The sequence below is a fragment of the Onychomys torridus genome, chromosome 5 (genome assembly GCF_903995425.1).
Source record: "Onychomys torridus chromosome 5, mOncTor1.1, whole genome shotgun sequence".
Classification (NCBI taxonomy): domain Eukaryota; kingdom Metazoa; phylum Chordata; class Mammalia; order Rodentia; family Cricetidae; genus Onychomys; species Onychomys torridus.
This window is the reverse complement of record NC_050447.1, coordinates 4,284,346-4,307,752: the sequence shown is the minus strand read 5'-3', so window position 1 is coordinate 4,307,752 and position 23,407 is coordinate 4,284,346. Positions and strand designations below refer to the sequence as shown.

Below are 23,407 nucleotides of genomic sequence, written 5' to 3'. Positions count from 1 at the left end.
GGACACAGTGTGACCAGCCTCCTGTCCTGAGTATGGATGCAGTGTGACCAGCCTCCTGTCCTGAGTATGGATGCAGTGTGACCAGCCTCCTGTTCTGAGTATGGATGCAGTGTGACTATCATCCTGATCCTGAGTATGGATGCAGTGTGACCTGCCTCCTGATCCATCACATGTTCAGCTGCCATTATAGACTCTACTCCTCTGGAACTCCAAGGGTAAATGAACTCTTTCAACCTGAAGTTTCTTAAGGGAGAAATTAACTAGACACATACCTGGAGGACTGCTTCTTGTTTGCAGAGCTTCCCCTAGATGCCCTGCTAGCCTCTGTCTTCAGGTACAATCCCACTGTAGTCTAATTTTGTGGCAAAGATTACTCTCATTTCGAAGTGGCAATGCCTGTCTTCTGCAGACAGTGAGTGACCACTTTCTACTTATGACATTGTTTTTCTTAGGAGTTTCAAACCCAGCTATCTGTGAGGGGAGGTGAGGGTGGAAAGGACTGGTGGCTGCAGGCCCTGGGAGCCACTGTGTGCCGCCTGAGGGAGGCCACCACAACAATCAGATTGCTTGAGTGGACTGTGGCTCTCCAGCTGCCAGATAGCTGAGATCTTCACAGCTATGAAAAGAGGAGAGGCAGGCTCTTCACCCTACCTAGAGTTAGAAAGAAACAATAAGAGGAGAGAGGGCTTCAGAGAACACTAGTTTTTTCACTAAGAGGCACTCATGTGTTTGTGCATGTGTGCAAGCCTGTGTGCACATGTGCACGTGTGTGCATGTAAGACAGCCATGGACAAAAGGAAGAAGAAGGAAGGAAGCGAAGAACAAAGGTCACATACTGGAGACATAGAAATCCTAATTAGAAAGGAGAATAGGCTTGGGACCGAGGAGGGCACTTACAAGGGGTTAGTACTGAGGAAACCGGCCCAGATTCACCCACCTCCAGGCTCCTCTCATCAAAACAGCTCTTCTTTAACACTGGATGTGACACACACTCACTCCAGTGGCGTTGGAACTTGGTCATTTTGGGTCCTGTTCTAAGTCCAGCTACCCCAGGTGTCCCCAAGGGTGCCATAACTACAGCCTATGAACAAAAATCCTCCTGAGACACAAAGACACTCTCAGCCAGGCCTCTTGAAGTTTCAGAGTGTTGGGTGCAAGGGGGTGCACAGGTACTGTTTGTTGGGAGGATGGCTGAGAAAAGCCATCACTGAGGATAAGTATAAAGTGTCAGTGTAGTGACCTAGCAGCCAGGAACTTGAAAGGGATCAAGGTGCTATGAAAACATTACATGAAATGACTGATAGTTGAGCTGTCTGTTCTAAGGGCACACAGCATAACAGTCAGCATAGTCTGAGGAAGATGTGGGTTGACTTCACTTCTGCCACAACAGCTGGAATGACCTTTCCTTCCTGGAGACCCACTCAGAAGAGGCTGAGAGGTGGTACCAAGGCCTACCACTCCATTGCTCTCGCCGACAATTTTAGGACCACAATAACACACAGCTCAGGTGACAGGCACTGTCTTTCGAGAGCGATTACATAGGTCTTCAACAGACTTCTAAGTTTTAAATATTTTAAAGAAATTGACTGAAACACCAAATCTTAATTTCAGGGGGTAAGAAGAAGAGGAGAAGGAGGAGGAGGAGGAGGAGGAGGAGGAGGAGGAGGAGGAGGAGGAGGAGGAGGAGGAAGGAGGAAAAAAGCAAAAGAAAAACTTTCATTACAAGCTTAAGTGGGAGTTTTAATATGTGTGTTGAAGTGATAAGAAATTTGAATAGTTGCAGTGATCTGAGGCAATATATACTGTATTGTTTCAAGGTAGAATTGAATAATTAATCATTTAATACATATCTGAAAAATTTTGAGTTTATAATAAGAAAAGTTCTGTGCTAAAGTATTAACTCATATTTTCACTTCAGTGTTTAATGAAAAAAAATTGGAAAGAATGTTTCTTTTATTATCCATTTCCTGCCTCCCCTCCAGCTCAATATTGCTAATGTGGAGCTAAAGGATAAGATCGTTAGACAACCTGACACTCATTTCGAAGGCTAACACAGGCAAGCCTACTGTGTGCTGTTCCTCTTGGAAGTCCATCAATGCCCCTGTTGACAGACACACCACAGCCGTACATCACACTTCTCTTTCACCTTTTTTCTTGTAACCAGAAATGTGAATGCTGAAAAACCGCTGCAGGTCAGTTATTAGACTGGGGGGTTAATTCGCTCAATAATTAATCTACCCACAAAATATTTACAAAGCAGCTACTATGCTCAGGCTCAGGGATAGGTACTAGATTAAAAAAATAAGACTGTCAGAGTCTGAAGCCAACAAAAGGGACCAGCTAAACCTTCAAAAATAAGATGTTTTCCCCATGACTTTCATGTGTTCAAAGGGGTTCTCCTTGGGCTCTTGGTTGGACATTTTATCTTCTGATGTTGCATACATTTTTATATTAATATTTGGCATCAAAAGCAAAGGACACAAAAAGAAACAAAGGTGAATTCAACTTCATAAAATTAAGATCATCTGTGATTCATAATGTACCATCGAGGATTGGGTATGTGGTTCAGTTGTAGAGTGCTTGCCTAGTGCACATGAAGTCCTGAACCCAGTGCCCAGTACTGCACAAACTGGCAGTGTGTCTACAACTCTAGCACTCAGGACACATGAGAGTTCAAGGTTATCCTAGGCTCACAGTGAGCTTAAGGCTAGCCTGGGATAAATGAGCTCTATTTCAAAAACAATAAACAAATTAAAAAAAAAACACTTTCTACTTTCAAAAAGTGGGGAAAAATACTAACAGATGGGAGTAAATAACTACAAATCATCATATGAAGATTTTACATTAAGAATAGACACAGGACCACAAGCAAAGGGCAACATGACTACCAATGTAAAGTAAAAATGGGGAAAAGCCTTGACCTGACATTTCTCCAAAGAAAATACATCAATGGTCAGTCAAGATTGCTCAACACCACCAGCTGCCAGGGAAATGCAAGGCCCAACTATAATAAATGATCATAGTTAGCAGGATGAATATTCAAAAGAAAAAGTATTGGCATGAGCATGGAGGAATTGGAAACCTGTTTTCAGTTGGTAGGCTGTAAAAGTGTTACAACTTCTGTGTATACAGTTTGAGGATTCCTCAAAAAGTTCAGTGCAGAATTAGCATGTGCCCAGAGGCTCTACTCTAAAGTATATGGTCTTAAGAATTGAAAACAAGAACAGGTAATTGTGGAGATTTGAATGAGAATGTCCCCTAGAAGCTCGTGGATTTTCCTATTTGAGTCCCAGTTGGTGTCACTGTTTAGGGAGGTTATGACACCATGGAAGGTGGAGTCTTGCTGGAGGAAGCAAATCTCCAGGGCTCAAGGCCTTATCCCACTTCCTGCTCCTTTTCTCTGTTGACTGCATGCCAGCCATGCCTTTCCTCACATGATGGACTCTGTCCCTCTGGAACCATAAGCCAAAATAAACTCTGCCTTTCCTAAGGTGTTTTTGTCAGGGAGTGTGATCACAGCCACAGTAAAGTTCCTGATACAGATGTCCTGAGGGGCATTTGTGTACCCATGCCCACCGGTGCATCATCTACCATAGCCAAAGTTGGCGAAGGGCCACCTACAGACACTCAGCTTCTGATATTTTCAACAGCTATGTTCTATGAAGGCAAGGTAAATGGAATCAGTGAATATGGAGCTTGAGGGCCAACCCCCACTGTATACCTGGGCACACTTTTTCTCAGCTCTTCTATACACAATTTTGTTCCACGTGTATCTACTCAGATACTCCATTGGACCACAAACAGATCTCATGGCCAGAGCAACGCAGCTCATGACTGTGTGTTTTTCTTCTCTACGTGGCACCATTCCAGCCTTGCTGAGCTCAGTGGCATCAGACTGCACATCGGCACTGCACTCTGGCCATTTTAAACAGGGACATCACCAAGAAAAGCTTCACAGAATGTAGCAAAAAATAGAAAGCATAAAGGAATCTGGTGTACAGTCTCAGAGCTGAAACCAAAGGGCAGAAGAAGGTCTTTTTTGATCTCTGCTGCAATGTGCACTCTTTAGAGACTTATTTATTTTGCATTCTGCATGCGCTATGAATGACAGCTAAGATACTGTGTGTGATCATGGTGAGATTAAAACTAGATGTAACTACCAGCAGGCAAACCCACAGGTAGAGAATCCATAAATAATGAGGACTGACGTCATACAAAGAAGGGAATACTGTTAAGCCATAAAAAGGAATGGAGGTCGAGTACACGCTTCAGTGTGGGCAAACACGGACAATATTATGTTCAGTGAAAATCAGTCAGGCACAAAAGCACAAATACTGTATGGCTCCATTCCTACATTATGCCTAGAATACAGGTAGGCTCATAAACTATAGGTCCATAGAGGGGGGTCAATGAAGAATCATCACTCAAAATATGGGATGAGGAAAAAGTGCTGGAGGTAGAGTCTGGTGATGGTTATAAAATAGCACACGTCAAAGTATTAACTTAAGTGGCAAATTTTACAATTATGAAAACTGGATACACATACTTAGGAAGATTAGGCAGATCAGGTTAATCTGTTCTAAACAAAATCAAATGTAGATTTTCAGGCAACACCCACACTTCCCTGTTACAAGGACCGTCCTTAAAGTGATTCAAAAGTAGGCTTACTGTTTAATAATATATTTAACAGCTGATCACTGAGGAAAACAAGTAAATTTAAAATGTGCATACCAGTTCATTGGCTTTACTTTTAATGTAAATTTATGCTTGGATTAATCTGATGCCTTGCCAGAGCAGAATTGTCTCAAGGACCTGTAATGTTCTTACACTTTCTTTGGAATGAAATTCCTGTGGTGGCAAACCTCACTGAAGTGAGCTGGGCTCCTTGGCAGATGACTACAAGAGGTTACTGTGGTATCTTGGCATGATGTCTCTTTCCTTTACCATCACCCATTTGTTATCTGATATCCACATTCTAGAAGTTTCTATATTCATGTCTCTAGAGAGACTTCTGTTAGAGGATGGCTGTGGTTACTTTCATAATCTCAGTGCTCCCTTTTAAATATATTTTGACCTACCAATTACAAAGAGGCATTGCTGAATATAAACATATAAGAAATGTGCTAATGTGAAATGCAAACACTAATAAAATGTTAACTTAAAATAGGAAGGCATTCACAGTCAAGGAAAAAAAAACAGACTAGACTTTGTTCAGCCTTTTAAAATGCATCATAAAATGAAAAAAAATGTTTCACTGCAGAATAAGGTTTTGGCTTCTTTTATGATTGAAAGGAAGGGTAATTATGATTGTCATGAAAACACATTGAGCAGCTGTGTACAGTTAACAAAAGAACCATTCTAGGATGCTCTCAAAAACTGCCACTTTAAATATTCACATTTCCTAGAAATGAGCTTCCTTTCAATTGGAGCAAATACCAAAGAGAATGCTTTCTATTAATTATGGCACTGTACTAGCTGAGTTCTCAGAGCCAACTGGATCCTCGTTCTTTTGTGATGATTCCCACATACATGATGTAAGAGTTACATATACTGATTTATTGATACTTAGACATATGTATGTTATAGCATTGTAAAGAATGATTTTTAAGTTTTTCAAAATTCAATGGATTTTTTTTAAACCCTTAAAAATGCTTGTTTCAGTAGATTCTTTCACACTTGTACATCTGGCTTAGAGATTATTTTAAACAACAGCATAGCAAATAATTCTGCAGTTTGTTTTATGAGGGCTAATTAATAGGTACTTACTCATTAAAGACTAGGTCTGGTGCAAAATAGAGAAATTGGCTGTTTGTATGTTTGTACGATCTCCAACTCAAGGCAAACGATGATAGACACATCCAAGAATACTGGATGAGGGTAATTTGGTCCTCAAGAGGCAAGTTTTTAAATCCTAGAGAACAGAACAATTAAACAGAAAGACACTTAGCATGTGCGTACATTCCAGGAAGATTTCCACCTAACCACCTTTCTCTAACACACTCAGATCAATTCCACAGATATCTACGGGGATGCGTGCTTGGCTCTGCACAGGACTTCATTTTGAATTCACACTAAATACGTGGTGTGGGGGTGGGCTGGCGGTGGAGCAGGGCTGGGGCAGATCACACAGGAGCATCCAGTGAGGTTCTGCTTTGATAACCAACACTCTGGTAGGATCGCATTCACCTTCAAATCTTGCTTCATTCCCACATAACCAAAGGCGCCAGCTTTAGGGGGAGTTTAACTGTCACCATCTGCATATCTGCAAGAGCAGAAAAACTGCAGTCCTTTTGTCTTTGTGGTGCCTAAGAAATCTTACTCCTGGCTCCCCATGCCTGGGATACAGCTGTTGACAGCACTCTGCAGCAGGGCTGGTTCCCAGCTCTAGGACCTACCCTGTGCTTTTCTCACACCTATTTCCAGCTGTGATGTGCTGTTCTTTGGGCTGAAGCCCTCCCCTGCTTTTTTTTTTTCTACAGGCTGAAGGTTGACCACAGTGAATTCATGGACCAGGGCAATGTGCAAACATCTCTTCATGCCGCCTCTGTAGAGGGTCTATCCTGCCTGGCAGAAAGTGGACACAAGGTGGGGAGTTCAAGGGCACTTTATGGGTGCTGAGGGCAGGGAGGTACATGTGCAGCCTTGGAATACAGGTGCATGTGAAGCCTTGTGGGTATAATATGGAGAGGCCAGAGGTCTATGTGGGGTTGGCTTGTCTGTCATTGTCTACCTTATCTTTTGAGGGAGGGTCTTGCCCTGAATCTGGAGCTAGGCTGACTGGCCTGAAAGTTCCAGAGGTCCTCTGTATCTCTCTGGTGCTGGGATTATAGGCCTGCAAGACAGGCCTATAATATTATATACATCTAATTATATATATATATTTTTGAGGATCTAAACTCAGGTGTGTGCAGGCACTTCACAGACAACCTCTTGAGTCCCAAACAGGATTTTTTTTTTAACCAGGAAGAGTTGGTCAGGGTGTTTTACAAGGCCTTAAGTTCCTTGGGTCTGAGCTTAGATGAACTGGGGTACTGTGCTGCCCACAGCCAGCTTAGTGTGACCTCAGTGACAGAATGGATTGTACCAAATATAAATATATATATGTTTATATTTGCGAACACCAGTCGTGCTCCCGTTTCAGGAACAACAGAACCATTGACTTGCATTCTCGGAAGGAAAGAAATGAATCAGTATCTAGAATTCTCCCACCACTCTTGTGTCTTTGATAGACATTGTCAGGATGCTGCGCAAAGTGGACACCAGGGCACCACTAGTACCGAGCCTGAGTGATGCGCCATCCTACCTGGAAGTACCTTGGCCCACTTCACGACCTGGATCATCTGTTTGCCCGCCAGGCGGTTGAGCGTGGAGAGCAGGTTTTCTGCAGTGTCAGGCTTAGAGTTGTCATAGCCGGCGTACACGGTCTCCGGCTCAATGTTCTCCAGGATCATGGCCGGGGATGGCGTGAGTGCACGCGTGATGGAGGAGAGCTGTGGGACCAGTGCAGAATTCACAGATGGCTCCTTATTAGGAGCGATGTATGTGGTCCCCTCTTCCGGGCTCTGTGGAGGCGGTGGCGGGGGCTGCTGTGGCTGTTCCTCGTGAAGGCCTTTTAACTTCCCCAGCTTTTTTGACTTTCGAGCTGTCAAATACAAAAATCGGAAGAGATAAAGGCAAATGTGCATGATATCATCTCGAACACATTGCATGAGGCAGACTTTCTACAGGTCAATGCATGCTCTCTCCTAAAGATTCTTGTACCAAAAGGAGTACTTCCAAATTAGTTTGCTGAGGCAAATGGCAAAGCTTCCAGGTTACCACTACACGTAGCAGGCTGGCAGCTGCTTCTTGCCTTTGACCCATGGCACACATTTTTCCTTTTAGCCCATGGAGACCCATACACACCTGCAGGCTGACTTGAACCTCATCCTGGCCTCACAATGGAGAGGAGGGATGACATAATAGGACACAAAACTGTATTGCAGGATATAAGTGGGGCCCACGACCAAAAAATAATAGCAAATATAAACTTAATGCCAGGTATGTTCTAAATGGCTTGCACAAAATTCCCCATTTAACAACTGTTTTGGGTTGTGACTGCCATGATTTTCATTTTGGAATAGCCTTTAAGAGTTTGTCCAGTCACAGGAAATAGCATTTAGAGGAACAGCGATTGCTGCAAATGCTAGCATCCTGGGATCTGGCAGAGGTGAATGTAAAGGCAACTGGGAAGACAAGTGAGAATGGGTAGAAAGAACTTTCCCTACTCAGAAAAGCCAAGCTGAGCTCAGGGCTGTGGTAATAACTGACTTTGCAATTACTGTAATGCTTTCAATTGATGTAAAGATTCTCCACGAATCAGACATAGCTTCAGTTTAATCCTAATGTGAATCTCAGCCTTACAGGCTCATTTACCACAGAACAGGGCTATTCCACACCAGTGAACTTGATGTAAAATATAATCATTTCTATTTACAATTACAGCTATTAATATTGATCATGTTCACTGCAGAAAAAAATCTACAACTCAGTAAAAGTAAAGCCATCATCCAGGAGCAGGCATCTCACCTCTGTTACATGGTCATTAACCATTGGGACTAGGATTAATAGAAAACTAAGACATAATTTCTGCCAATAAAAAGTTTAACAAGCTAATTAAAAAATTTCAATCATTTGTTGCTAGACTCTGGCCATCACTGGATGATTTGAGGCAGAGGATCCCGATTCTGACAACATCATTTGAATAAGGGCTGCTGTCTCTTATCCACATACTGCTGGCAGGAAGCTTCAGATACTGTGGTGTAGGTAATCATGATGCTTCAAGGCAATGTGTGAATGAAAACACACCAGAACTTATCAACAAAGCAACCGACCAACTAGATTCAGAGAAAAATCAAAGAGCTAAATAATCACAAATGCTGGTGGATCACAGTGAATCTGGCAGAGCTGACGAGCCCTCTGGACTCTGGTCATGAGGGTAATCAGATCCAGGAAGCTTCTGTGCCATAGACATGTCTCTGAGTCTCAGGTTGTTTGACTAGAAAATGGGGCTCCATGAAAGATCCCATTTGAAAGATACAGTAGAGAGCAATTGGGGTGGACCTCTGGCTTGCACTGATGTGTGCACATACACACAAATACTCTAGACACTGTGTGTGGCTCACATCTATAATCTCAGAATTAGGGAGGCAGAGGCAAGAGGAATAGTGTGAATTCAAGGCCATCCTGGGTATCAGAAATTTTCAAAGCTAACATAGGCTGCAACGAGATGCTATCTCCAAAAGCAGAAAGCAAAACCAAGAATGAGCTCATTCAGCTTTCTTGTACTTCCAGAGACTGATTGATGCTAGATACATTCTGACTGAGTGGGAACAGCAATGCCTGCTTTTTCTTCTCATTAAAAGTGATATCTGCTTGCAAATTGATCATAAAATTTGTATTTGTTTTACGTCCTCAGTCCATACTACTGTGTTGATGTCTCATGTCTGATTTAAGGTCAATGCTATTAATATCATAAAGAATATTGAATGTCTTCTTTGGGCTGTCACCAGTAGTATAGCTACCAAGCAGGTTATCAGCATTGTGTCTAGCATTTCACTTAATTCATGTTGTGACTTTGTGAACACCAGGGCACTTGGAACTGAGTGATAATCCGTCTTTACTGAAACACTGTGTGGATTCTTCAGCCACATGTATGTATTCAGTATCTTTTCTGAAGGCCCAGGGAGTGTGGTGAAGACGTTGTATGCATTCTTCCAATATCATACTATGTACTATGTTACTAACTCATGAGTTCTCAGCAAATGTTTGCTGAATAAGTGTTTCACTGTTAAACATTAACAAATTGCACAACGCATCATATATATGAAGCCTCAGTTTATTTCCCTGTGAGAAATGTAGACAAGCTTCTGAGATTTTCAGATAAGGTTTTTGAGTCACTAATTATTCCTCTGCAAAATTTCTACTGTGTAACGACCCATTTGTGAACTTACCACTCTTAAAATTTTGTGCTTGAAATACTAAGCTACATTTGTTGAGTACCCAGTCTCTAAGCACAGTTCAGCAGACTTTCTATATTTTAAGAAGTCCAATGTTCACCAGGACCTGTGACTAGGCATTGTTGCTATTTCCATTTTTTTCAGATGAAGAAGCAGAGGGGCCAAAGGAGAAATACCTTTTTAAGCTTTCAAAGCTAGCAAACTCCACCGTGAGCCAGCGAGAGTCCAGCCAGGACCCCATTTCCTCTTCCATATCATGCAGTCTCTCTTCTAACCCTTCCTCTTTGACCTCTCAGTATTAGTTTATGCTTTATGAGCACTGGCTTCACATCCACCTGCATCATTAAGATATTTGCTGGTTATATAGAAACAATTTTGGCTAAGGATCCTCAATGAACATGTTTCAATTATTCAAATGAACCTTGTTTTGGGGTAGGATTCCTTACTAAATTCTCTGGAATTAATGGCCTTGGTCTCCCCTGGACTTGGAGATCTTACAGGCCCAGATGGCCAAGGCAACACTCCATCTTAACTATTAGCCAATATTAGTACACTCATTCATTCATTCATTCATTCTCTCTCTCTCTCTGTGTCTCTCTCTCTCCTCTCTCAGTATGGATGTTTCACCCATGTAAATGCCTCTCATTCCCACTTAGACTCACTTTAAAGAGGAATTTCACTTATCCATATTGGATTTTACAGAAACTAGAGTGTGCTCAGGGGATTCCCCGCAGGTGCCAAGGCGTTACTGGCAACATCTTGGCAGCTACTATCTCATGGCCCTGCTAGGAAACATACCGCCATACATTCTCCATGAATTCATTTCCAGGATTCAGAAATGGGAGGCCCTGCTTCCTGTCCATGGCCAATAACCAGAGCATCAAGCTGGGAGTACCTCTGTGTTACTCCACAAAGACTGGAACTATCTCCCAGTGTGATCTGGAGACACTTGCTGAAGCCCTGGATTCCAGTGTAACATGACATCCTGTTTGGTTTGTGCTACCTCCGAGGGATATGAGAACCCCTGAGTACCCTTCAGACAAAAACTTAGTCTACTTAGAAATGAAACCATTCTTGCATCTTCCAGGAGTTCTCCAGCTACCTGTATGACTTCAACTTTCTTCCATGTTAGAAATTGTGATCAATTGGAAATTAAAGACTTGGCAACAGGTATTAGAGATGCTGTGCAGGGATTATTATTATTTTTTATCATCATCATCATCATCATCATCATTGCTGCCGTTCTTACTGTTGGTTCCCAGGCCAAATGAAATTGCATCCCACAGGGCAATAACAGCACTCCCTGACTCTGGGTGTTGATTTCAGCCACATAAACACAATTATGCTTTGGGTGCAAGACTTCATTTTCTTTTAGTTGCCAGTGGAAGAATGAAAAGTCAGGGAGACCTCAGCATTTCTCTGCCATGTCACCAAGAGAAGAAATGTCATCTTTTTACAGAGGACATTAATTGGTTATACAGAAAAACTATCTAATTTGTACTAATGGGGGGGCATCTAAATGGTTCTGAAGGCAACACACATTAACTGGGTGGGGGGAGGGGCTAAGGGCAAGTTGCCTTCATGAAGAAATAGCTTCTCAATGGAAAATAAAGAAGTAGCATCTCTTGATTGTTTCCAAATACTCCTGCAATAGTTAATAAGGTCTAAATTGCATTTTAAAAAGGATCTGCACATATTTTCAGACCCCTCTATGTAATTAACAAAGTCCTATGCATTACTGATTTTATACGACATGTGCTATGGCAGAGGTAAACTCAACCTCTCACCACTTTGTAAGAAATTCTGAATTAGTGAATCTAAATTCTTCAGTGTATAAAGCTACCCACAAACAACATTACAGCATGATCAATATGATTTTGTTGCTATTTTCACAGGTCACATTTACCAAGTACTCAGCAAATAACTAACACCCACCCACTGCTGTATAGGGAGTACTGTTTTGCAGACAATGAAATGTTGATGGGAAATCTTAGCCTGACAAGAGAGAACCGTTTTGAGCAAGTTGAGTCCAGAAACTAGATTAGGTTTATAAGCTACCGGGGTTGAGTTCTGGGTGAGGGTACCACAACATATTTGGAGAAAAAGACAATGGCAGAGAGCTGTTTTATTTCTGCTGTCCCTTCTGTATGCCTGTCACTGTGTCTCCATCTGCTTTAGCTGTCACTTGGAAGTGGAGATACATCCATAATCAAATACTATTGACTTGCCCAAGAGTAGAGTCCTTTAGACCAGATCCAGAACTGAATGGTGAGTCTGGAAGGAATGTGAAGTAGTAAGAACAGGGTTTGGGATTCCACAAAATAAAGTTCTGCATTATGGCTTCCCTGTAGGAGAGACCCACACACTATTCTGTGGTCTGGGCATAGTTATTTCAATGGCATTTTTATTTTCTATGAGTACACTGTTTTTTCCCCATTCCTTTTTTATTTTTAATGTTAGTAAGAGTCAGGAATATGTATGTACACAGACACATGTATGGGCAAGGCTCCATCTTGGGCTAGAGTTTTAAAGGAGAGACAATGTGTCCTCAGTGCAGGCAGGTTGAAGATGGAAGTCAGAGAATCAACCTCAGTGCTCACCTGCAGGCAGTGGGGAGACATCTGGAGCTGTCTTCTGCTGAAACTTCAGCTCTTTTGTACAAAAAACCGAAGGAGGAGGAGAAGGAAGAGGAGGAGGATGGAAGAAGGAGAGTTTGACAGTAGGAACTGAAGCTATCCCTAATTCTAAAGTTCCATCTGGCACTTTGGATAAGGGTCTGTGCAGAGTGGCTAGGCAGTGTGGTGATTTGTGGCAATTCCTACTAGACACCTGTGTTGAAGAGACCTTGGGAAGTCATCACAGTGTACAACCCTGAACACCCATAAATCCATGAATCAATGATGAGAGAGAACAGGACTTTATCCAAGTGCTCTGCGTTAGGGCCAAATAGCTTTATTTCATTTTTGTCGTCTCCTCCAACCCAAAGTAGTGCTTTGAAAACTTACAGACATTTTCTGAATTGTGTTGACCACCTCGTTTTCTCTTTTTACCAAGGGTGATAAGACACAAAGGCTTTAAAGGATCAAAGAGGAGATTTGGAGAAGACAGCAGGAGCATTTCCTCTGAGCACCCTGGAATGTGTTATGGAGACAGGCTGGAATTCGATGCCCACAAGAACATGCAATATTGTTTTCCAAACAGCCTGAGGTCCTGGCGGCAAGTAACCTGTTGCTCAAGTGCAGCTTAGCTCTAAGGTAGAAATGAGTGACTGAATGAGTTCTGGAGATCAGGAGCCCCATGGTGGAAGTCAGGGAGACTCTCTGAGGTACATTCCAGTCTTCACCAATATTAAAAGAGCTGCTGTGCTCACATTTGCCTGAAACATAGGAATTAACCCCTTATCCTTGCAAGCATGGTAAGACATAATCTAAGCAATGTTTTTCAAAAATATGCATAAGGGCAAATACTGTGACTTCAGAACACATGCTTGAAAGAATTCTCAATGTTATGAAGAAAAACTATACCCATTAAGAAAGCAGTCTCATCATAAGGTACAGCACTGTTTATTCGGCCCCAAATTTAAAACACAATCTTCCTTTTTCCCTAATCCCGAGTACATTTATGAGTTGGGGAGTGACAAACAGTAACCGAAGATCTACATTCAAGGCAAGTTCTAAGACCGTCTCTCTTAAACATATTGCATTTAATCTTCATTCACACCCTAGGAGGTAGGTGCTGTGTTCCCACCATTGTTCAGAGGGCAAATGGTAGGCAGAGTGACAGAACACTGCATACTATTCTCATACTGCAGAGTTGGGAGGATGTGACATATTGGCAAAGATATGGAACTTAGACGTATAAGCAGGAGGCCAAAAGGGTCAGAGTAGGATCTAGAGCTCAGTTGTCTACAAGGTCACCATTGCTCCATAGTGACAGGAAAGTCTGTTAAACAGAAAGCACAAGGCCACCTCAACCTGGGCACAGGCCTGTTTTCTTTTCTAATCCTCAGGGCAGTGCAGCCAACCACACACTGGGGCTGCCACGACAGGCAATACAGGCCTTTTGCTCTGGCTCTGGGCTACATTGCCTTCACTGTAACTGGAAGACAGTTCTAAAAGGGCAGGAAGCAAACACATCAGTTTGCCTAAGACCTAGAATTTACCAGAGGAGGGACCTGTGTTTTGCTAAGAATTGAAGCCCTAAAGCACACTGTAATTGATAATTGAGTTCTTTGGACCTATGTTAAATGAAATTAATGATCTTTTGAAAATATAGATATTGATCTCCATAAATCCTATTTCCTGGGGATCACTAGGTAGAAGATTGATATATTTGTAAAACCTCTCAGTTGCTTTACAATACTGACTTAAAAGAAGAAAAACTAGGTGTGGTGGCCTATACCTGTAATCCCAACACTTGGGAGACTGATGCAGGAGGATTGTCATCTGTTCAAAGCCAGCCTGGGCTACTCTGTGAGTTCAAGGCTACTGGAGCTACACAGTGAGTTCAAGGCAAACCTGGCCTACGCAAGCAGAGACTTTATTACACAGGGCAATTTCGTTGGTATGCCAGGTAAATAGACTCATTAAGAATGGTTTATGAAGAAGCATTACGATTGTAACAAGGTTGCAGAGGTGAACAAGGCATGAGAAGGAGCAGGAGGCAGTGACCTGGAAATGGCTCCAGGGCCTGGCTTAATGGGCTGTGCCATGGGCTATGCCCTCCAAGTTCTCAGGATCCCTGGTGAGCTCACACTGAGCAGACTGAAGCAGAAGTGAGACCCTAGCTAAATAAAAACCCCACAGGATGGTTTGGTGCAGACATCCTCATGTGGGTGGCTAACTCGGTGAGAATTACCTTATGCAAATAACCTATGGAAAAGATGAAGAGTTTGGGGTTGGGTAGAGTTTGGTGGGAGAAGGTATGTTTAGTATGCAAGAGAGCCAGGGTTTCAAAGTTTACCAGGAGGAAACACCACATTAGCCAACAGCGTTGTCTTTATGGACATTACAGAATTCCTTCAGTAAGTGCACAAGGATCACTTTCAATCCAATGCACGGACATGTGCTTGCATTTTACTTTTGCCCATCCTCCCATCACGCTCTCTGCATGCTCCTCGCATGCTCTTCTTCTGGCCTCTGGTGCTACTTTACCGCACTAGTCTCCATGTTCCTTAATAGAATCCAGGGTCCTTAAAACATGGCACATACCAGAGAATTCTGAGGCACCCCAGAAAGCTGCCTAATTCCAGTGTATTTCACAGTTTTGGGAGAAAAAGACTGTATGATTTTTGTGCATAAGAAATAAGAACTGGGCTGGACGGATGGCTCAGTGGTTAAGAGCACTTGCTGCTCTTGCAGAGGACCCCATTTCAGTTCCCAGAACCTGGGGTTCACAATCATCTATAACTCCAGCTCTAGGAGATCCGCTGCCTTCTTCTGAGCTCCACAGGCACCAGGCATGCATGCATTTTATATAAATATTATATAGATATAAATATATATATAATATACACACATAAATGTGGGTAAAACATGCACATACAGAATAAAAATAAATCTATAAAGGTAAAAGAAATAAAAATCATCAATGGGGAATGAGAAAATACAGGGACTCATCAACCAGTCAAGTTTTATTTCCAATGCTAATTTTCCTGAAAAAAGAGTTCCTCCTTCTTAGATCGACATTGTTTCTGTAAAATAATTACTCATAGCTAGATCACTGTAATTCTAATGGTTTTTCAAGTATAATTACTTGGAAGTGTATCTTATTGAAAACAAAAATCACCTTAATTTGAGCCAGATTGTAAGTAATCTTTTATATTATTTACTTGAAAAATAAACTGAGCAAGTTTTACTGGATGATTGTGATTAAATAATATATTGATATCATTGGCAATATTAGTTAATATAAATAATTAACATTAATAATATTAAACAATATTAAATAATAACATTATGATTTAAAAATCATTTAAACTGTTCATGAGCAAAAGGGATGGAGAGGCCAGGTAGTCTGGCAAAATCAGCAATGACCAAAACTTGTCACTTGGAACTACACAGGAAACAGAATCCATTTCCCAGAACTGTTGCTCCACTGTTGAGAATATTTTGCAAATATGAGATAGAGAAGGCAGATAGCATTGAAAAATCTCCCACAACAAGCTAACCCTAACATACAGAAGGACCAGTGAAACACAGCGATGAGCAGTTCACAGGACGCCACTCAAGTGGGGGAGGGCAGATTAAGCAGGCCCGAGGAAAGGGAAAACAAAAGTCAATGTTTACAGCTTTTAAAATAAATATTATTCCACATTTTATTCCTCTGACATTATCAGAATGAGTCTAAATTAAGAAATAATAGTAGCCAATGATGCATATAGTTGAAAAAAAAAGTTATATTTCTAGGCTGGGTTCTCTGCAGGATACTGGTCGACTTGGTCTGAAAACTCCCAGATCAAGAGGAGTTGAACCAAACTGGCCTGTTTGAAAGAGGTGAAGTGGCAACCTGCAGTGTCTCCCTTCCAGCCTTCCTGGGCACAGGGGTCAGCCTGCAGATGGAAGCTGGGCTGGGAGCAGCCCACGCCCACAAAGGCTGGCCCGCCCAGCTGTTTACAAGGCTCACTTCTGTCCTCTGGGCTTCTGCCACAGTGTAGATTCCAGAGCATTGGAAACTCTCCAACAGGTCCAGCACTGCAGGCTGAACAAAAGCTCCTTCAGCAGACTCAGCTCTCAGCCTTCACTTCAAAAGTATTCTTCACATTAACACCAGTTAGCCAAAACAGACAGACAGACAAACAGTAACAACTCCTTCGAAACAAAAAACCAAAAACGGAGAGCAACAGCAAAACAAGGTAGAGAGACCTTTCTTCCCCGATCAGTTTTCTGTCAAGAGACGGGATCACAGGCTCTTGTGGAAATACGTGATTACAGCTCTGACTGCACACAGGCTGTGAAGGTGAGCTATCCAGAGGAAGACTCCCTGTGAGCTTTCATACTTTCTGAAGGAAAAGTAGGTCTTTCTGAAAGCATTTCCTAGGGAATCTCAGTTCACATTTGAAACAATGTTGGCAATTCCCTTAAGAACTTTGAAGTAGTTAATAACTCTTAAAGGCACTTCACATTCACACTAAGGGAAGGCCTAGTTTCTTCTCTCCAACTTCTTGCCTTACTGTTTGTTTTGCTTCCAAGGTAGGTTTCATTTCACACCAAAGCCAGTTGGAAAACAGTGATCACTACACGCTCCCCTCCCCCATGTAGCTCATCAAAAACTGCATGAGTGGACTCCATGGCTGTCATGTTTAGTGTTCCAACAAGCTCCTTCTGGTGTGGCATGGCAGCCTGTCACCTCCACCTCTGGAGGGGATTGTGAAGGTACCGATGGTTAGGTCAGCACTGACAATGTGGATAAAGGCCATTTTCATGTTACAGTTTTCAAATATATTCAAGTTACACAGCATGTTAAAGGCAAGTTTTAATCCTCACTATAATCTTTAATCGCCAATTAAATTAAATCACCACCCACAATTTGAATGGGGATGACGGGAATCTGTAACTTTCCCTTAGAGAATTTCTAGTCTTTAATGTCTGGGTTTTCGTTTTCTTTTTCATACAGTTAGTGTTAGAAACCCCCAGTTGGTTAGACACAATGTCCCTTCACAGTATGACCATGGAGACAAAGACCATGCGGCTACACCTATCATAATGTACTCTGAACTTGTTCTTTTGGTTTCTGGGTTGTGACACCAGGATTTGTTTAAGCATTTTGCTGTGTGGCCTACAGTAGATGGAGAATAAGAGCTCTTGAAAACGTGATGAAATGAGAAGGCAACAAATGAATGGATGCTTCGCTGGTTGTCTTGAACCAGTTAGACTTCCCAGCGTGACCACTGTGGCCCACTCTCTAACAGAGCTCCTCAGAGGAAAAAGCTAGGGCTGTTAGGTTTCATCTTAAGCCCCAAGGTAAGCCTGACTCCCTGGAAAAACACTCTAGCCAAGGTTCAACCCAGCCTGTCTGAACAAAATCAGACCAGTGTCCTCCACAAAGGCATGGGTAGAACAGCAGGGGGTCAGGTAAGGGGCCTGACCATCCAAACAGAATTCAGATTGGTAGAATACAGTTTCTCCAGAGTTCTAACAGGAAGCTGCTGAAGTTGGAGGCTAAAGATCTCTAGGATTCTCAATGAACTGGCCTTCAGGCCACCTTCTGTGGGACTTTGGTCACTGTGAGAAGGTGTGTTGCTGTCATTGGTGTAATAAAAAGATGAATGGCCAATAGCTAGGCAGGAGGTATAGGAAGGACTTCTGGACACAGAGAGGAAGCAGGAGGAGGAAGCTTGGCAGACTTAAGAGACTTAAGGAGACTTGGAGGAAGCAGCAAAGGTGATGTGTGACAGAAGGTAGATTAATAGAAATGGGTTAATTTAAGTTATAAGAGCTGGTTAAAAACAAGCCTAAGCTAAGGCTAAGCTTTTGGAATTACTAAGTCTCCCTGTTGTTATTTGGGAGCTGGTTGGCCGGACAGAGAAGACTCCTTACAGTCACCAGTGTTTGTATGAGGCTGCAATGCCCCGTGCATGTGGAAGGCCACCTGTGAGTTGGTCACAAAATGTCCAGAAATAGGCCTTGATACATCACCCAGTCAGCACCATATATCATTCTCTAATTTTAAATTTCAAGAAGATGTTTAATATCTACAACCAAAAAATACTATTCATTATAACCAGCACTCTAGTAACTAAAACATATGCAATGTTCTGCACAGGTCAAAGCCAGTTAACTACTGTGGTATAAATATGCCATCTTTCCAAGCACCAAACAGCATTTGAGAGACAGGTCTCATGTCTCTACAACCACCCTTATGGTATTACCTTTGGGAATTAATAGTTTACAACATTTAAATCACATCTGTTTAAAAAATAAATGACTCACATGAATTATTTACCATATTATCAGATATAGAAGGTTAGCACACACACTCTCTCTCTTCTATTTTGTTCTTGTGCTTAGAATAAAAATGAAAGTTTAATTTAGTATCGAAGGAAACCACTACAAAATGATTCCTGATGTCTACATAGGAGACTTTAGCCAAAAATTGAGGAAATCAGAAATTCTGGGAAAACACCTTAGGATATGCTGTTTAGCTACTTGGGCCAGGAGTGAGATTTAAACATCACAATGATATATGCTTTCATTCTTTACCCACAACTGCATTTTAATTTATTTCCTTCCAAGACACAAACATTGATTAAGAGTTTTTGTGTTGGGCAGCTTCACAAAAGCAACAGTATCTAACAGGAAAGCCCATGGTGAAGGATGCAAAGATAAGAAGCATGGGCTCAGCGACCATAGAAACAGCTGAGCATCCCAGTTTTCCAACCGTGGACTCCACATCATCCTTTTGAAGACCCAGGGGTGAGTTCTCCATGCAGAATCTTGGGCTGCAAAGGGCCACATATTAGAGTATATGTAAGTGGAGATTTGGGGGTTCTCATTCTTAAATTCTCACGTGTTTGTTTTCTTGCATTTGAAACTGACAGCTACCATCCTAAAGAGTCTGAAGGAAGAAAAAGCAGAGGGAATATGAGCAAGATTGAAGGGAGAGAGGGAGGACATACGGGAGGTGGAGGACACAGGAAGGGAGAGGGGGAGCAAAAAAGGAGAAACAGTAACAATTTGGTCTCCTTCACTCCACTGTCATTTTGGATTGGATAATTTATGTCTGTAGGGACAATCCTGTGTGACACAGAATATTTAGCAGCAGAATTAGTCCTCTACCCATCAGACGCCAGTAGCCACCCCACAACCTCCAGTTGTGACAACCAGAAAGGCTTCCAGACCATTCAGTGTCAGTCCCTTCTGGAGGAAAGTCACCCCTGGTTGAGAACCAGTAGTTGACACTAAGCAAAGTCATTAAAAGAAGAAGAGAGCTGGGCAGAAGAGGAAATCCCTAGACCACACAGACAGCAGACAACTGACAGGATCAGTAAGCTAACCCATCACACATTTATCACTTTCCTAACAGCAGGTGTCATACACTGGAAACTGAACTGTACAAAAAAAATTCCTCATTTTCAAAATCTGAAAATTTTCACACAAAATGGTATTTCTAACATTTTAAAAATCTAGCAATACTAGCTTGTTTTCCTCATGACAACAAATATCTGGACTCACTCCACTAGAGTCTGGTCCAGCTGTGCCTCATAGACAGGTGAGTTTCCACTAACTTCCCTAAAGAAGCCAAGAGTGTTGCAAGAACAATAGAACCCATTTATATCAGAAACTTAATCATTTCTTCAGTGTCCCAGCTTGTCATCAGGGACACAGACACAGAAAAGTACTAACAAAATCTGCAAGCAACCTGGGCACACACACAGCTTCTGGAAAGAGTCCCCAAGTTTACGGTAATTATATCATCAAGTTTACAATTGGCAAGGCATCCAAGTGTCCACCACACCCAAAGGGCATGTACATGAACTGACAAGCATACATCCTGTATGTTGCCACCCTCATAAAAAAATGAGTAATGGCTGATTTCAACATTCACCCTCACATTAAATTTAAGTTGGGCTTTATACAATAGGCCTCTTTACTAGGCATCTATTAAAAAGAGTATTTGTTCCTGGAATGAACAAGGCTTCCCCACAACTCTCCCTTGCAGATGTGTGGCAGGTCTGCCCACCAGGATCAGCTTCCTGATGCCACCACTTGGGGGAACAGGTGCACACCCATGCATTTATAGACTGTTAGAGGCACCTTTTATCCTATCGTGAGTGGCTTCCCTGGGCCCAGCCTGGCTCAGTGTATGATAGATGGCAGATGACAGATGGCTCCAACATGAAGAAGTGGCAGGGTCACTTTACCCTGTATGCAATCTCACACTCTGATGACCTCCACCCACAGGTTTTGGTGTACATTTCTTTCTAAGATGCCCTCAAGCCTGGCCAGATGTATGTGCCTATTACTCTTGGCTGACTACCGAGACATGGCTGAGGATTTCTGTCAGGCTTGAAATTCCTGCAAACATGGGCAGTTTCCCACCTGAACTCTCCACTCATCCTCAGCTGGACCCTGAAGGACAATCTGTCAGGAACCAGGGACTTGCACTGAGTGAGTCATCTGCTCCGCTTAGCTCCTCAGCCACGTTTTTCATCTGAGTCTGGCTTTGCGTCACTCCTGCAGTTTTCTCTTCCGTTACCTTAGCAGTTTTTGTCTTTGACACGGGCTCTCCTGACACAGCCTGGGCTGGCCTACAGTGCTGAGATTACAGCCACTCTACTTGATCTTCTCTGGTCTCTGTTTCTCACAGTGATTTTTGTGGAGGGTTGACTTATCTGCCTTTTGTTTTAGGTTAACCCACTTTTCACCTTGAACTTAACGTTTACACAAAACCTATCAGACCTGGCCGGAATTCCCACCCTGGCAGCATCAACAGTTAGTCTGAAATGCATTCCTCTCTGCTGAGGACAGAAACCACAGCAAATGAGCCACAAGCTGAAGTTCAGCATCACTTGAAACTCCTCCTCATGGAAAGAAGAGGTGCTAACTCATTTCTTCAATATATCACCATTTAAGAAATCTCTAGATTATACTAATGTGAATAGTAGGCTTTTTGGAAACTGTAATTGCCTGTAAATCAATGGTTCTCAACTTTCTTAACGCTGCAACCCTTTAATATAGCTCCTCATGTTGTGCTGACCCCAAACCATAAAATTATTTTGTTACTACTTCATAACTCTAATTTTGCTACTGTTATGAATTGTAATGTAACTATCTGATATGCAACTCACAAAGGGATTGCAACCCACAGGAAAATAATATCACAGAACTTTGATAAACTACTGATTTTGGAATCTGTTATGGGATTAGCTTAAACATAAAATACCTTTTGTCTTCAGTAATTATTTAACTAAACTTTGGGAGGGCAGATGGGTTATTTTAGTAGTGTATGGGCAAAGTGTGACCATATTTCCATTCACTCACTCAGTAGCATTTACTAAGCACATGTTGCACCAAAGAGCATGGAATCTAAAGAGAAGAGGGCCATCTTGTTCTGACAAGTTGCAGGCATGACTGGTATGAGATGTCTATAAACTAATAACTACAGCGTAGCGTGGTCAGTGCTGCGACATAGTCTGTGAAGCACAGAGGAGGACGAGCAACTCCTGTTGGAGGAAGCAACACAGTCTTCAAAGTTATATAGAAAGAAGGAAATCGGGTTGGGGATTTAGCTCAGTGGTAGAGCGCTTGCCTAGCAAGCACAAGGCCCTGGGTTCAGTCCTCAGCTCCGGAAAATAAAAAAAATAAATAAAAGAAAGAAAGAAGTCTCTCCCCGCTCTGTAAAAAACACCTCTGAGGAGTAAAGGGCTTTTGGGGGCTGGGTCTGGAGACCTATCCACACTGGGAAGGAGCATGTGGGCCATTTCAGACTGTGTGCACAGAGGTACAAGCAGGAGGTTGTGTGCAGGGATTCAGAGTGCCTCGAGGGAAAGCAGAGTGGTGGTAGAATGTAGTAGTGGGGAGTGGGGCAAAGGCATGGAGGGCAGATCAGGAAAGCACACAGTGGGGACAGGTTATACAAAGGCTGTGGAGTGGAACAGCTGTCTGTTAGGGTTTGAATCTGAAATGCCTCCCTCAGGTTTGTGGTTTGAATACTTGTTTCTCAGTTGGTTGTCCTGTTTGGGGAGGCTGCTGAGCTTTTAGGAGGTGGGACCTGGCTAGCGGAAGATCACTACTTCTCTGAAGAATGCATCAGTCTCTCTGGGACCTCAACCACAGTGACCTAAGCAGCCTCCACCTCACACTCTGTTGCCATGAGCCTGGAGCTCTGTGACATGCTTTCCCTACCACTATGGGCTGAAACTCCTTGTGAGCATGAAAAACTAGATCCTTCCTCCTTATCACACCAAGCCTCCCAGTCAAAGCCATGCAGAAGAAACTAATGTGGTGCCTTAAAGATGCTTCTTCCTGATTCCTGGAGCCCTGGAGGGTGTTACCTCCCTTGGCAACAGAAAGGACCACAGGCCAGAGAATGTAGGTAGCACCCAGAATTGGGGAAGCCAAGCAAGTGGATTTTCTCCTCCAGTCTTCCCAAAGGAAGCCAGCCTGATGTTGCATTGACCTGAGCTCAGTAAGACCCATTTTAGATTTCTAACCTGTACATTTATATGAAAATAAATTTTATATAATTTTATTAAAACCAATAAGCTCGTGGTTACTTGTTATTAGAACAATAGGATGTGAATACACACAGAATCTGGGCACCATGTTCTTGGCCTTCTTATGCATCTGGTGAAAGTGAAAATTCTTTGTTGGAACTGACAGAGATAGCTCCAGCCCTCAACCCATCCAAGTTACTAATTTATCAGGAACAGTGCCTAGCAGTGGAGGAAAAGGTCCGAGTGCTGGAGA

At 42.5% G+C, this 23,407-nt stretch overlaps 1 protein-coding gene across 2 annotated transcripts in view; it reads right to left on the bottom strand.

Annotated features, from left to right (window-relative positions):
• Positions 1 to 23,407, bottom strand: part of Nr3c2 (nuclear receptor subfamily 3 group C member 2) — a 341,763-nt gene that overhangs the window by 59,054 nt on the left and 259,302 nt on the right. For both annotated transcript variants that reach the window (XM_036187396.1, XM_036187397.1), the window contains 2 exons: positions 7,304 to 7,642; positions 5,767 to 5,911 (listed from right to left, as the gene is read on the bottom strand). In XM_036187396.1, the coding sequence (XP_036043289.1) occupies positions 5,767 to 5,911; positions 7,304 to 7,642 (484 nt within the window). The remainder of the gene's footprint in view (positions 1 to 5,766; positions 5,912 to 7,303; positions 7,643 to 23,407) is intronic.